Source organism: Rhinatrema bivittatum, chromosome 16, assembly GCF_901001135.1.
Source record: "Rhinatrema bivittatum chromosome 16, aRhiBiv1.1, whole genome shotgun sequence".
Classification (NCBI taxonomy): domain Eukaryota; kingdom Metazoa; phylum Chordata; class Amphibia; order Gymnophiona; family Rhinatrematidae; genus Rhinatrema; species Rhinatrema bivittatum.
In genome coordinates, this window is record NC_042630.1 from 11,084,201 (window position 1) to 11,098,681 (window position 14,481).

General features: G+C 44.3%; 2 protein-coding genes across 2 annotated transcripts; both read left to right on the top strand.

Moving 5' to 3' along the window:
* The first annotated feature begins 2,212 nt into the window (after positions 1–2,212).
* LOC115078344 (olfactory receptor 10A7-like) lies at positions 2,213–3,151 on the top strand. Its single transcript, XM_029581238.1, has one exon. It carries the CDS (start codon positions 2,213–2,215, stop codon positions 3,149–3,151), a length of 939 nt encoding a protein of 312 aa, XP_029437098.1.
* Positions 3,152–12,870: 9,719 nt separating this feature from the next.
* LOC115077249 (olfactory receptor 13C9-like) lies at positions 12,871–13,806 on the top strand. Its single transcript, XM_029579532.1, has one exon. It carries the CDS (start codon positions 12,871–12,873, stop codon positions 13,804–13,806), a length of 936 nt encoding a protein of 311 aa, XP_029435392.1.
* Positions 13,807–14,481: the final 675 nt, after the last annotated feature.

A 14,481-nucleotide genomic window follows, 5' to 3' on the forward strand; every position in this document is an offset into this window, starting at 1 on the left:
ACATTAAAACCCCCTAAAACCCACCCCCTACCCTTTAAATTAAATCCCCCCCCCTCCCGAACCCCCCCCCAAATGACTTAAATAACCTGCGGGTCCAGCGGCGGTCCGGAACGGGCTCCTGCTACTGAATCTTGTTGTCTTCAGCCGGCGCCATTTTCCAAAATGGCGCCGAAAAATGGCGGCGGCCATAGACGAACACGATTGGACGGCAGGAGGTCCTTCCGGACCCCCGCTGGACTTTTGGCAAGTCTTGTGGGGGTCAGGAGGCCCCCCCCAAGCTGGCCAAAAGTTCCTGGAGGTCCAGCGGGGGTCAGGGAGCGATTTCCCGCCGCGAATCGTTTTCGTACGGAAATGGCGCTGGCCATACGTGTATGGCCGGCGCCATTTTCCGTACGGAAAATGGCGCCGGCAGGAGATCGACTGCAGGAGGTCGTTCAGCGAGGCACCGGAACCCTCGCTGAACGACCTCCTGCAGTCGATCTCCTGCCAGCGCCATTTTCCGTACGAAAATGATTCGCGGCGGGAAATCGCTCCCTGACCCCCGCTGGACCTCCAGGAACTTTTGGCCAGCTTGGGGGGGGCCTCCTGACCCCCACAAGACTTGCCAAAAGTCCAGCGGGGGTCCGGAAGGACCTCCTGCCGTCCAATCGTGTTCGTCTATGGCCGCCGCCATTTTTCAGCGCCATTTTGGAAAATGGCGCCGGCTGAAGACTACAAGATTCAGTAGCAGGAGCCCATTCCGGACCGCTGCCGTTCCGGACCGCCGCTGGACCCGCAGGTTATTTAAGTCATTGGTGGGGGGGGGGTTCGGGAGGGTGGGGGATTTAATTTAAAGGGTCGGGGGTGGGTTTTAGGGGGTTTTAGTGTGCCGGCTCACGATTCTAACGATTTATAACGATAAATCGTTAGAATCTCTATTGTATTGTGTTCCATAACGGTTTAAGACGATATTAAAATTATCGGACGATAATTTTAATCGTCCTAAAACGATTCACATCCCTAGTTTGGGCTGTCCAGCTTGGAGAAGAGGCAGCTGAGGGGGGATATGATAGAGGTCTTTAAGATCATGAGAGGATTAGAACAGGTAAATGTGAATCAGTTATTTACTCTTTCAGATAATAGAAGGACTAGGGGGAACTCCTTGAAATTAGCATGTGGCACATTTAAAACAAATCAGAGAAAACTATTTTTCACCCAATGCATGGTTAAATTCTGGAATTATATTTCTAGAGAATGTGGTTAAAGAGGTTAGAATAGTTGGGTTTAAAAAAGGTTTGGACAAATTCCTGGAGAAGTCCATAAACTGCTATTAATCAAATTGACATGCGGGTAGATTTTCAAAGGGGTACGCGCGTAGGATATGCGCGTACCCTCCGAAAACCTACCTCAAACCCCCCCCTGCGTGCGCCGAGCCCGGGGACGTGCATAAATCCCGGGGCTTGCATGGAGGGGCGTGCCGGGGGGCTTGCCGGCAGTGATGCGGCATTTCGGGGGCGGCGCCGCGGGGCATGGTTTCAGCCTGGGGGCGTTCCGGGGGTGTGGCCGCGGCCTCCGGACCAGCCCCCGGGACCGGAACTCGGAGCGGGGCAGCCGGCCGGCGCACGCAAAGTTAGGGGGGGTTTAGATAGGGCCGGGGGGGTGGGTTAGGTAGGGGAAGGGAAGGGAAGGTGCGGGGGAGGGGGGTGGAAGGAAAGTTCCCTCCAAGGCCGCTCCAATTTCGGAGCGGCCTCGGAGGGAACGGAGGCAGGCTGCGTGGCTCGGCACACGCAGGCTGCCGATTTTGGGCAGCCTTGCGCGCACCGACCCCGGATTTTAATGGATACACGCGACTACGCGCGTATCTATTAAAATCCCGCATAATCTTGTTCGCGCCTGGTGCGCGAACAAAAGTATGCGATCGCGCTAATTTATAAAATCCGGGCCATAGGGAATAGCCACTGCTTTTACTGGCATTAGAAGGATGGGATCATCTTAGTGTTTGGGTACTTGCCAGGTACTTGTAGCCTGGATTGGCCACTGTTGGAAACAGGATGCTGGGCTTGATGGACCCTTGGTCTGACCCAGTATGGCAATGTTTTATGTTCTTATGACCAGAAACAGAGAGTTTTAGCTCTCAAAAACTAGTCAAGAAATAGTTCAATGTATCATCTGATACATTTGTTTTAATTGTTAATCTTTTATTTATCTGTACTTCAGGTTAAACAATGAAGAAATGGCATTGGAAAATCAAACCCTGGTGACAGGATTTATCCTCCTGGGATTCTCAGACCTCTCTCCCCAGCTGCAGCGGTTCCTTTTTGTGCTGTTTCTTCTCTTCTACATTCTCGCTGTGATGGGACACCTGCTCATCTTCACTATCCTAACAGTGGATCCTGTCCTTCACACACCCATGTACTTCTTTCTCAGGAATCTGTCCTTTTTAGATGTCTGTTTTATGACAGTTACGATCCCCAAAACACTGGTGAATCTTTTGGCTGAGGACAGAAGCGTCTCATTCCTTGGATGCGCCTTGCAAATGTATTTCTTCTTTTTTTTAGGCAATGAGGAATGCGTGCTTCTTGGTATCATGGCCTATGATCGCTATGTTGCCATATGCAACCCCTTGCGTTACTCCATTGTCATGAGCAACAAAAGGTGTATTTATATAGCAGTGGGCTCCTGGATAATGTGTGCTGTCATACAGCTGGGACAGATCAGTTTCGTATTCAGTTTGCCTTTCTGTGGGTCTAAAGTAATCCATCACTTCTTCTGTGATGCTCCAGCCGTATTGAAGTTGTCTTGCATGGACACTTATTGGAATAACATTGTCCAGTTGACTGTCTCTGTGCTTTTCCTGCTCCTACCATTCCTGGTCATTGTGTCCTCTTATATGTACATTATCTCCACCGTGCTGAGGATGCATTCCACAGATGGGAGAAGCAAGGCCTTCTCAACCTGCGCCTCTCACCTTACTGTGGTTACCTTATTCTATGGGACTGCCATGCTTGCATACTTGAAACCAGATACAAGCACTACAGATGAGAGATTTTCCATTTTTTATTGCTTTGTTAGCCCACTGTTAAACCCGCTGATCTATAGCTTGAGAAGTAAAGAAGTGAAGGGGGCTTTGAGGAGAAGAATTTGGGGAAAAATGCTATTTCTTTTCAGATAGTGTTACTTTGTTTCTTAACAATAATAAAAGTTATTCAAACATGTTGTAGTGTTTGAGATTAATTAGGTCCCTTCTTAAAATTTCTTTATGTGGCTCTATGAGTGGATCAGTATTTCAGACAATATGGGGTACATTTTCAAACAAAGGCAGAGTGCTTCCCTTAGCCAGCCAAATATGGACTGGCTAAATTTAGGGTTATTTTGCAGGCAAACCTAGACTTTACTTTAATTTACAAATTTATATTCTGCCATTTTGAAATACAATCTTCACAAGGCAGATAATAGCAAAATAATATACACCAATTTCATATAATGGAAGACAACAAATTCTTCATCGAAACAAATTAACTTTGAACATGGAAGACATCATTTAAAGCATAGAAACATAGAAACATAGAAATGACGGCAGAAGAAGACCAAACGGCCCATCCAGTCTGCTCAGCAAGTTTCGCACTTTTTTTTTTTGTCATACTTATCTGTTACTCTTGGCTCTTAGTAACCTTTTGGTTCTATTTCCCTTTCACCCCCACCATTAATGTAGAGAGCAGTGTTGGAACTGCATCTAAGTGAAAGATCTAGCTTAGGGCCTCATTTTCTAAGAGGCTCGCACGCGATAAGGGACTTTTCGCGTGCGATACCAGGATGGGGGCGGAGTCAGGGTGGAGTCGGCCCCGGAAGAGGAGGAGTCAGGGCATCACTGGGGCCGACTCTGCGCTGACGCTGCGGACAGCGAAAAGGTAAGGGCCTTTTCGCTGCCTATTTCGTGCCCAATAACTACACCTTCTATGGTGTAGTTGTTGGGCGATGCCGGCAGCGATCGCATCGCGGAGGTGCGATTGCTGCCGGACTGCCCCCCTGCTTTGGCCCCCGCCCCCCGTTATCGCAATTTTCTAAAGTATCGCAGGCCTGTGATACTTTAGAAAATGAGACCCTTAATTAGTTAGGGGTAGTAACCGCCGCAATAAGCAAGCTACACCCATGCTTATTTGTTTACCCAGACTATGAAATTCAGTCCTTGTTGGTTGTTGTCTGTATATAGATCCACTTTTCTTCATTCCCCCTGCCGTTGAAGCAGAGAGTTATGCTGAAAATGCATTGAAAGTGAAGTATCAGACTTTCTCCCCTGCCATTGAAGCAGAGAGCTATGCTGGATATGCATTGAAAGTGAAGTATCAGGCTTATTTGGTTTGGGGTAGTAACCAACATAACAAGAAAGCTACTCCCCGCTTTTTTGTGAATGCAAATCCTTTTTTCCACATTTCCTCTTGCCGTTGAAGCTTAGAGCAATGTTGGAGTCACATTAACCGTGTGTATGTTTATTGAATAAGGGCATTAGCCGTCATTCCTGCGAGTCACCCACTCTTCATTCATGTCCTCTAGACTTTATGGATCCACAGTGTTTATCCCACACCCCTTTGAAGTCCTTCACAGTTCTGGTCTTCACCACTTCCTCTAGAAGGGCATTTCAGGCATCCACCACCCTCTCCGTGAAGAGGGTGGTGGAGTGTTTGAAAGACATCATTTATAACATCTAATGTACTGGTAATTCCGTCAAAGATAATACCCACAATGGGTAAAGTACATTTGCCCCAAACACTACCTGACTAAACAGACCTAACAGCATTAATATAAAGGGGACTAGGGTCTTCCTGGCTAAAGCCTGAGAGAGAGAGAACAAATCTGATAAGAACTCAGAGGGAGGGAAAGCCACTGCTTTCACAAGCAGTTGTAGTGTATAAGGAGAGACAGTGAGAAAGAGAGGGGAGAGAGAGCCCTGGACGTGATGGTATGACTGATCCTTTGGAAATGTAAACTTTTTATATCTATGTAGCTAGGGTGAGAGAACATAGTAGAAATTTCATCTTTGTGAGACTTTTCTCACTCCAAATGATGTCAAATCTTCTCCAAGCTGTACCGTGCTGTTTATACATGTAATTATTTACATGCATAAGCATGCCAGCGTCCCCTGCTGTGTAACTTTACCACTGCTATAGATGGCACGTAAGTAATAAAACAAACAAAAAAAATGAAGCTAGTCAGTAGGGTTTTAAGGGTTGGGGGCTAACGCATGTATATTATAGCCATGTCCTTTGGCGCAAGCCGGCATACGCGTGTACATGTGCGTCTGCGTGCCCGTATCAAAGTTACCGTCTCCATGTCAACATTTTAGTTTTAAGTAAAAACAAAAATTCTAGAGGAAAGGTTCTGATTTAGTGCCTTGACCAAATAAGCATAAAGAAATTATGTGATTTCTTCAAGGTTATACCATTTGGGGCGGATTTTCAGAGCCCTGCTCGCGTAAATCCGCCCAAAACCGGGCGGATTTACGCGAGCAGGGCCCTGCGCGCTGGTGAGCCTATTTTACATAGGCGCACCGGCGCGCGCAGAACCCCGGGACTCGCGTAAGTCCCGGGGTTTTCGGAGTGGGCGTGTCGGGAGGCGTGCCGGGGGGCGGGGCCGGAGCGCGCGGCGTTGCGGGGGCGTGTCGGCAGCGTTTTGGGGGCGGGTACGGGGGCGTGGCTACGGCCCGGGGCGGTCCGGGGGCGTGGCCGCGCCCTCCGTACCCGCCCCCAGGTCACGGCCCGGCGCGCAGGAGTCCCGCTCGCGCGCGGGGATTTACGCCTCCCTCTGGGAGGCGTAAATCCCCCGACAAAGGTAGGATGGGGGTTTAGACAGGGCCGGGCGGGTGGGTTAGGTAGGGGAAGGGAGGGGAAGGTGAGGGGAGGGCAAAGGAAAGTTCCCTTCTAGGCCGCTCCGATTTCGGAGCGGCCTAGGAGGGAACGGGGGTAGGCTGCGCGGCTCGGCGCGCGCAGGCTATACGAAATCGATAGCCTTGCGCGCACCGATCCAGGATTTTAGCCGATACGCGCGACTACGCGCGTATCTACTAAAATCCAGCGTACTTTTGTTTGCGCCTGGAGCGCAAACAAAAGTAGGCTATTCGCGCTCGTCTGAAAATCTACCCCTGAGTGAATAGAAGGGGTGAAGGGGCTGTGGTTATCACAAGGACAATTTTCAAAGGTAGTTAACCCCTAAATTGGTCTTTTTGAACATTTACAAAGCCTGATTTCCTATATTTAGGTTTCTAGTTTCACTAGGTCTATACATTTTGGGGTAGATTTCAGACGAGCGCGAACAGCCTACTTTGTTTGCGCTCCAGGCGCAAACAAAAGTACGCTGGATTTTAGTAGATACGCGCGTAGTCGCGCGTATCGGCTAAAATCCTGGATCGGCGCGCGCAAGGCTATCGATTTCGTATAGCCTGCGCGCGCCGAGCCGCGCAGCCTACCCCCGTTCCCTCCTAGGCCGCTCCGAAATCGGAGCGGCCTAGAAGGGAACTTTCCTTTGCCCTCCCCTCACCTTCCCCTCCCTTCCCCTACCTAACCCACCCGCCCGGCCCTGTCTAAACCCCATCCTACCTTTGTCGGGGGATTTACGCCTCCCAGAGGGAGGCGTAAATCCCCGCGCGCCAGCGGGCCTCCTGCGCGCCGGGCCGCGACCTGGGGGCGGGTACGGAGGGCGCGGCCACGCCCCCGGGCCGTAGCCACGCCCCCGTACCCGCCCCCAAAACGCTGCCGACACGCCCCCGCAACGCCGCGCGCTCCGGCCCCGCCTCCCGACATGCCCACTCCGAAAACCCCGGGACTTACGCGAGTCCCGGGGTTCTGCGCGCGCCGGTGAGCCTATGTAAAATAGGCTCACCGGCGCGCAGGGCCCTGCTCGTGTAAATCCGCCCGGTTTTGGGCGGATTTACGCGAGCAGGGCTCTGAAAATCCGCCCCTTAGGGCCCTAAAAAGTATGTTAGGTTGGGGGAAAAAATTAGGTGCTTAGTACTTATTTTCAGCACTAGGCACCTAACTAAGGCTTCCTATATCCAGGCAAATGTAATGCATTCCTACATTTAGGGAGCTAAGTTTCAGGTGGATTTTTAGTGAAAACGTAGGGTCTCATTTTCTAAAGTATCGCAAGGCTGTGATACTTTAGAAAATTGCGCTAAGGGGGGGGGGCGAGGGGTCGACCCGGGGGGCGGTCCTGCGCTAGCCGGCAGTGATCGCACCGCCGCGGTGCGATCGCTGCCGGTTTCGCACCCAATAGCGCCACCATAGAAGGTGTAGCTATTGGGCGAGAACTCGGATGCGAAAAGGCCCTTATCTTTTCACCGTCCGCGGCATCTTCGCGGAGTCGGCCCCGGTGATGCCCCGACACTTCCTCTTCCGGGGCATCACCGGGGCTTGTGATAGCCATGGTAAATAAGGCCCTTTGGAAGAAAATAGTCTCTTAAATTAGGGGACTATTTATTAAAGTTTTTCTCCATTATGTGTCTTTGGAAGAATTCCTTAGTAACTATAGCTTGTATGGGCCTAAATTTAGTATCTCAGCTTTTTTTGACTATTGACCTATTTGTGTAAACCACATTGCTTTAACCTAAATGCTTTAATGACTCTCTAGGGAACTTGCAATGCACTCGAGATCATATCACCAACGCAAATGAGGAAAGTCTTAATAAGTCATCAGAAAAACCTTCAGCAGTAATTAATATCCAGGGGCAGTTATCTCCAGCTACTTTTAATGCACAGTCAAGTAGAGATTCAAATGAATATATATAGATATATATATTTAATGAGTAGATGGAGGTGATAGAGAATGATGCCCATTCTGAGACTATAGAGCAGTAAGGAACAGGAATATAGATAAGAACGTGCTAAAGAAGTTAGAAGAAAACAAGGAAGATAACATGAAAGAAACAGAAGGTGAGACAAGCAGGTTTATGAATGAGCTAGTACGGAATCTATTGAGCATATAAGAAAGCTCAGGTTCACTGTTTCTAAAACTGGAGCGGTCACTACATTCTACCATTGTATCTATGAATTAGGATTTATTGAAAGAGAGTTATCATCTAGCTCCATGTCATAAAAGTGCAGGATATTTCAGTATTGCCTTCTGATGAACTCTTCAAAACCTAGATTCATTGGACTATTTCTGGTGTATTTTTTAGAACTCTGATTCAATCTGACTTGTGGGGAAAATCTGAATTGCTTTCATTAGAGGTAAATATTATTTATTTCCACTTGCATATACGTTTTTTGTCTCTTCTGTTTTAATACATACTATTTCTTATTTTGATATATTTCAATTCAGAATTTTGATATAAATTTATTCAAATTTTCTTTCATTTCCCCCAGATTCAATGCGGTTAGTACCCCTGTTCCTGAGCAAGTGACCGAGTATACACCACGAGATGTGTAACTTTCAACTCAACTTTATTCTTTGTCAAAGGCAAAGAGAGAAAAATGCAATAGCAATCAAAACAACAGCAGAATAATGCCCCACAGTAACAGACAGGAATAACAATTATATATATATATATATATATATATATACAAATCAAAATAGACAGAATTGTTTTTTAAACAACCAGTCCCCACCCAATACAAGTATAATATCACTATTGAAGGAACCCCAAAGTTATTTTTATCTTTTATTTTTATTATACTTAACAAAATATTCAAACAATCCAAGAACCCTTATCACTTCTTAAAATATACATAAATATTTTTTTTACAAGTTTTAAATATCCAATTACAAAAAATGAAAAAATCACTGCGATTTGTTATTCAAAAGTAGCATAATCTTCTATTCACGACATTAAAGAACCACAACTTTTCAAATGGATTTTCCTCTCCACAATCTTCCATCCACCAGCTGTTAAACTGATGCAAAAACTCTCCAAGTCTTTAACACAGTCTCTTATATAATGCAAGAATCTTTACAATCTTTAAAGTGGCGGAGTCATCTAAAAGTATCTTCTACCCCAATGGGGTAGAAGACACTTTTAGATCCAACAATAGCAGGATGTCACTTTTGAAATAACACTTATATCAATGTAAACTGCTTATATGATGTAACCATTAAATCCTATATTCAAAATAACATCATAAATGGAAACTTTTTTCTTAGAGGGAAGAGACCTCATATATGAATTGAGAGAGTGCTGTATTTATATGCTCTCACTTTATTGCTGACTAGCAATCCCTTTAGTGCAATTTCATTGACACTTCATGTTTGCCACACTTTAAAGTTTATAATCATTGGACTCTAACCCTCTCTATTTTTTACAAGTTTTCTTCTTTTTCATTTGGATTAACAAGCATTATTCATATTATGGTACTTGCTATGTACTTTCACGCTAATAAATGGCAAAACTAGCACTTATTATTTGAAGTGGAAGCTGAGCGATTGACGCTGCGGGAGCGATGCACAATATACTGCCCGACTTGGCTCGTGTTTTGTCTAGATGTGTCTGTTTTATTTGCTCTGCAAGTCTCTTTATCAATTTCTCAAACTGTTGCTCATTTAAACCCACTTTAGCGTTTCCTCAATGCGATCCAATGAAATTGAACTGAAGGGATTGCTATTCAGCAATAAAGTGAGAGCATATAAATACAGCACACTCTCTATTCATATATGAGGTCTCTTCCCTCTAAGAAAAAAGTTTCCATTTATGATGTTATTTTGAATATAGGATATAACTTTTGAAATAACGGCGACCCCAGAAACTGCAAAAGGCATGCAAGCAGCCCCCAAACCCCAATGTAAGTTGCTAGAAATAAAAATGGTTTCCTCAGCCCTAGCTGCGCATTGCACAAGGAAAAAATACAAAAGTGTGGCAGGGCCCTGGAGTTCCTGAATAAATCAAATGTCCACACTGTTACTATGGGCCTCATTTTCTAAAGTATCACAGGCCTGCTATACTTTAGGTAATGAGGGGCGGGGGGTCAAAACGGGGGGGGGGGGGGGGGGGGCGGGCCTGCGCTAGCCAGCAGCAATCGCACCAGTCGGTTTCGCACCCAATAGCGCCACCATAGAAGGTGTAGCTATTGAGCGCGAACTCGGACGCGAAAAGGGCCTTATCTTTTCGTCATCCTCGGCGTCTTCGCGGAGTCTGGTGACGCCCCGACTCCTCCTCTTCCGGGGGCCGACTCCGCTCCCATTTTAGTATCACACACGATAAGGGACTTTTCGCATGCGAAACGTCCCTTATTGCGTGCGATCTGGATGGAAAATGAGGCCCTATATTAGCTAAGCAGTTCTCTTATTTAACATAGAAGATCGATGTCTGGTGAGTATCCATCTTAGAAATGACAGCTTATATTATCAACTAGGTTAAAAACAGGAATCAAGAGTGAAGTCCAGCAAAACTTACATGTTAGTGAGTAAAGTCAAGCAGATAAGAGTTTAATCTGAGCTCAAAGGGATTATTTATTTGTTTGCAAGCATTTGATATTCCGCTTTTCTACCAGTGATGGTCTAAAATTGGATTACAATCAATTTTAAAGATTGAGTATATTCCTAGTTATTTAGAGCTACAGAAATTCAGATGTCCCTTTATTTTATCAACTTTTATTTGCCTTCCAAGATTCTACAAATTCTAATACGTATCTGTATTCATTTCAAAGGCAGAGACAAAAAAAGTTCCTTACTGACCCAAAATATGGTGATCAGCATCAATAATCTGTTTAATCACTGCATTTAAGATATATGATCCATATGTTCCAATACTGTACTGCCAAGCTTAATTAATATTGAGTTGTATTGGATATTTTGCATATGTTGTGGCACCTGCATCTGAGCACCATTATACATATTTCAATGAAAGAGCTGATGATGTGGCAGTGCATTATGACAGAATAAAGTACACAACAAGATGGTAAAATGGTGAAAAATACGTTGTATTAAGAGAATGCTATTGTTGACATTGTCTGTGGCAGAAAGGAACATGGTAATATATTTGTGTTTCCCACTGGCCCAGAATTTTCAAATGGTAACTCCACTAACAGTTTTCCTTTCACAGTTAGCTTGCAAGTCCATGATCTTAAACACTGACCCACTCATATTTTAATATCAAAGTTTTTCATATTGTTTGGAATATGAAAACTGATTTTAGACTTCTTTTGTGCAGGAAGTAAACACTCAGAATTCCCTTCAAAGGAGGGAAGTAAAGGAAGCTAGTACGTAACCAAATGTATTTCGGTACCATCAGAAAAACAAACGCTTCAGTTTCACTTAATACCCTGATGGATGGTCCATGAAACCAAATTGCCAGATATTTCAGGAAGAATGCAAATAATTCTTATGTTTTTCAGTACTTGCTTGCATGCCTAGCATCTGTCTCTCTCTCTCTTCCTGTAGTATGCAAAAGGTTGAATTTTTTTACTTTTATTTTTACTTTGATTGTGATTCCTTAATGCCTCCTTGATTGGTATACTCAAATATGTCAATGAATATATCAAGATTCCAACAAACGTTCTTACAGTTGAGGTAGAAATGGGTGTGGTGCCAGGCAGAGGATTCAGTGCTCCATCAAACTTAGTGCTGGATTTTCTAAGGTCACAGAACTTAGAAAATCTGGTGGTAACAGGGGAGTGGGGTGAAGTGGGGGGCGGGCCTGCGAAAGCTGGCAGCCATCGCATCACTGCAGTGCGCTGAGTGCCGGCTTTTGCACCATAAAAGGTGTAGTTATTTGGGGCGAAACTGGCGGTGATAAGGGTCCTTGCCGTTCGCCGCCAGTGATGTCTGCGCAGCGTCGGCCCCGGTGCTGCCCCGACTCCTGCTCTTCTGGGGGAGACTCCACCCCGACTCTGTCCCCATTTTGTGTGCAATCGCTTTTGAAAATGACCCCCTTAGTTCATGAAAACCTGGGCTTATTCTTTCTGTGAAAAAGAAGCTGTTACCATTCTCCTTTTTACAATTCCTCAGTTTTGGAAACTTCATCTGGCATGCTGTCCAGGTTGATAGACAGGTTTGGAAAAAGGACCTAATCTCCTTCCCCCTCCCACTCCCCAAACCTGAACCAGTTGATATAATAAGTGGCAGATTTTCTGATTTGACTTCATTCTCATCGTCAAAAGAAGCACATTGAGGTTTATTTTCCTTCAACAGGAATATATGCAAAAAAAGCAGCATTAAAATATAGAGAGTCTGAAGCATATTTTTATAATATATTGAAGAATACATGTGACTACCTTTCCAAGTGAGATGCTACAACTTTTTGGAATAGAATATGTTAACATTTATCTATTTATTTATGTATTTATTTATCGAGTTTTATATACCGTCATTCGGTTTCGCCATCACAACGGTTTACAAAAATACAAGGTTTACAGATTAAGAAGGTTTAACAAGGTTTCCAAAAGGTTCCGATTATTGTTAACATAGAGACACCATATACAAAAATTATTTGTTGCCCAGTTTTACTCGTTTCAGTTCTTTGTTATAATATAAACTTGTATTGTGTTCCCAGTTTTCTTAGGGTTAAACTGGAGGGGGTTGGCGTTGTTTTATTCATTGGGTGAGTTGGTGAGTTGGTAGGCTTTGCTGGTATTGTATAGTGATCTGAATTATTGTAAGTTGTATTACTTCTTGTTGGATCAATAGAAGAATAACTTTCAAGACAGCAAATGTCACTTGTTCAGATGTGTCCTCAAAAGATATGTGGTTTTTCTGGTCCACTAAAAATTGTCACAACCTGCAAAGGGTGTAGGACTGACATGGCTACTAAAACTCTATAATACAGCAATTTCAGAAATGCATTAGCAAGCTGTGGCCTCTATGAATTCTGACCTGAGGCAGAGAGTTTCAGCTCTCAAAACTTTGTCAAGAAATGCATGAAGTCATTTGTTAACCCTTATTTCTCTGTACTTCAGGTTAAACAATGAAGAAATGGCACTGGAAAATCAAACCCTCATGACGGGATTTATCCTCCTGGGATTCTCAGACCTCTCTCCCCAGCTGCAGCGGTTCCTTTTTGCACTGTTTCTTCTCTTCTACATTCTCGCTGTGATTGGAAATCTGCTCATCTTCATTACCCTCACATTGGATCCTGTCCTCCACACACCCATGTACTTCTTTCTTAGGAATTTGTCTTTCTTAGATGTCTGTTTTATGACGATTACAGTCCCCAAAACACTGGCCATTCTCATGGCTGAGGACAGAAGCATCTCATTCCTTGGATGCGCCTTGCAAATGTATTTCACCTTTTTTTTAGGTAATGAAGAATTTGTGCTTCTTGGTATCATGGCCTATGATCGCTATGTTGCAATATGCAACCCCTTGCATTACTCCACTGTTATGAGCAAGAAAAGGTGTGTTCATATGGCAATAGGATCCTGCATTATGTGTGTTGTCATACAGCTGGGACAGATCAGTTTTGTATTCAGTTTGCCTTTCTGTAGGTCTAAGTTAATCCATCACTTCTTCTGTGATGTTCCAGCCGTAATGAGGTTGTCTTGTACGGACACTTATTGGAATAACTTTATCCAAATGACTCTCTCTGTGTTTTTCCTGCTCCTACCATTCCTGGTCATTGTGTCCTCTTATATGTACATTATCTCCACCGTGCTGAGGATGCATTCCAAAGATGGGAGAAGCAAGGCCTTCTCAACCTGTGCCTCTCACCTTACTGTGGTTACCTTATTCTATGGGACTGCCATGCTTGCATACTTGAAACCAAATACAAACACTTCAGATGAGAAATTTTCCATTTTTTATTGCTTTGTTAGCCCACTGTTAAACCCGCTGATCTATAGCTTGAGAAGCAAAGACGTGAAGGGGGCTTTGAGAAGAATTTGGGGAAAAATGCTATTTCTTTTCAGATAGTGTTACTTTGTTTCTTAACAATAATAAAAGTTATTCAAACGTTGTAGTATTTGAGGTCACTTAGGTCCCTTAGATTTTTTTTATGTGTTTCTATGAGTGGATCAGTATTTCAGACACTATAGGGTACATTTTCAAAAAAAGGCGGAGTGCTTCCCTTAGCCAGTCAAATTTGGGCTGGCTAAATTTAGGGTTATTTTGCAGGAAAACCTAGTCAGCTAGATTCTAATTATTTTCATTTTCAAATCTATATTCTGCCATTTTGAAATCCAATCTACACAAGGCAGATCAAAATAATATACAACAATTTCATGTAATGGAAGACAACAAATTCTTCATCGAAACAAATTAACTTTGAACATGGAAGACATCATTTAAAGCATGGAGAATAAATTCCATCAAGGCAGTGCCTGAAAGACATCATTTATAACATCTAACGTACCAGTAATTCTGTCAAAGATAATACCCACAATGGGTAAAGTACATTTGCCCCAAACACCACCTGACTAAACAGAGCTAACAGCCTTAATATAAAGGGGTCTAGGGTCTTCCTGGTCAAATAGCAAGGATTTTAAAGGAAAGTCATCCTACACATGAAGACAGCTTAAATTTAGCAGGCTAGACATATGGAGGTCAGATTTCAAAGCAATGCAGATGCCTAACTTTGAGAATTAGACC

Coding starts and splice junctions, on each gene's coding strand:
- LOC115078344 (XM_029581238.1), top strand. CDS start 2,213: ATGGCATTGGAAAATCAAACCCTGGTGACAGGATTTATCCTCCTGGGA.
- LOC115077249 (XM_029579532.1), top strand. CDS start 12,871: ATGGCACTGGAAAATCAAACCCTCATGACGGGATTTATCCTCCTGGGA.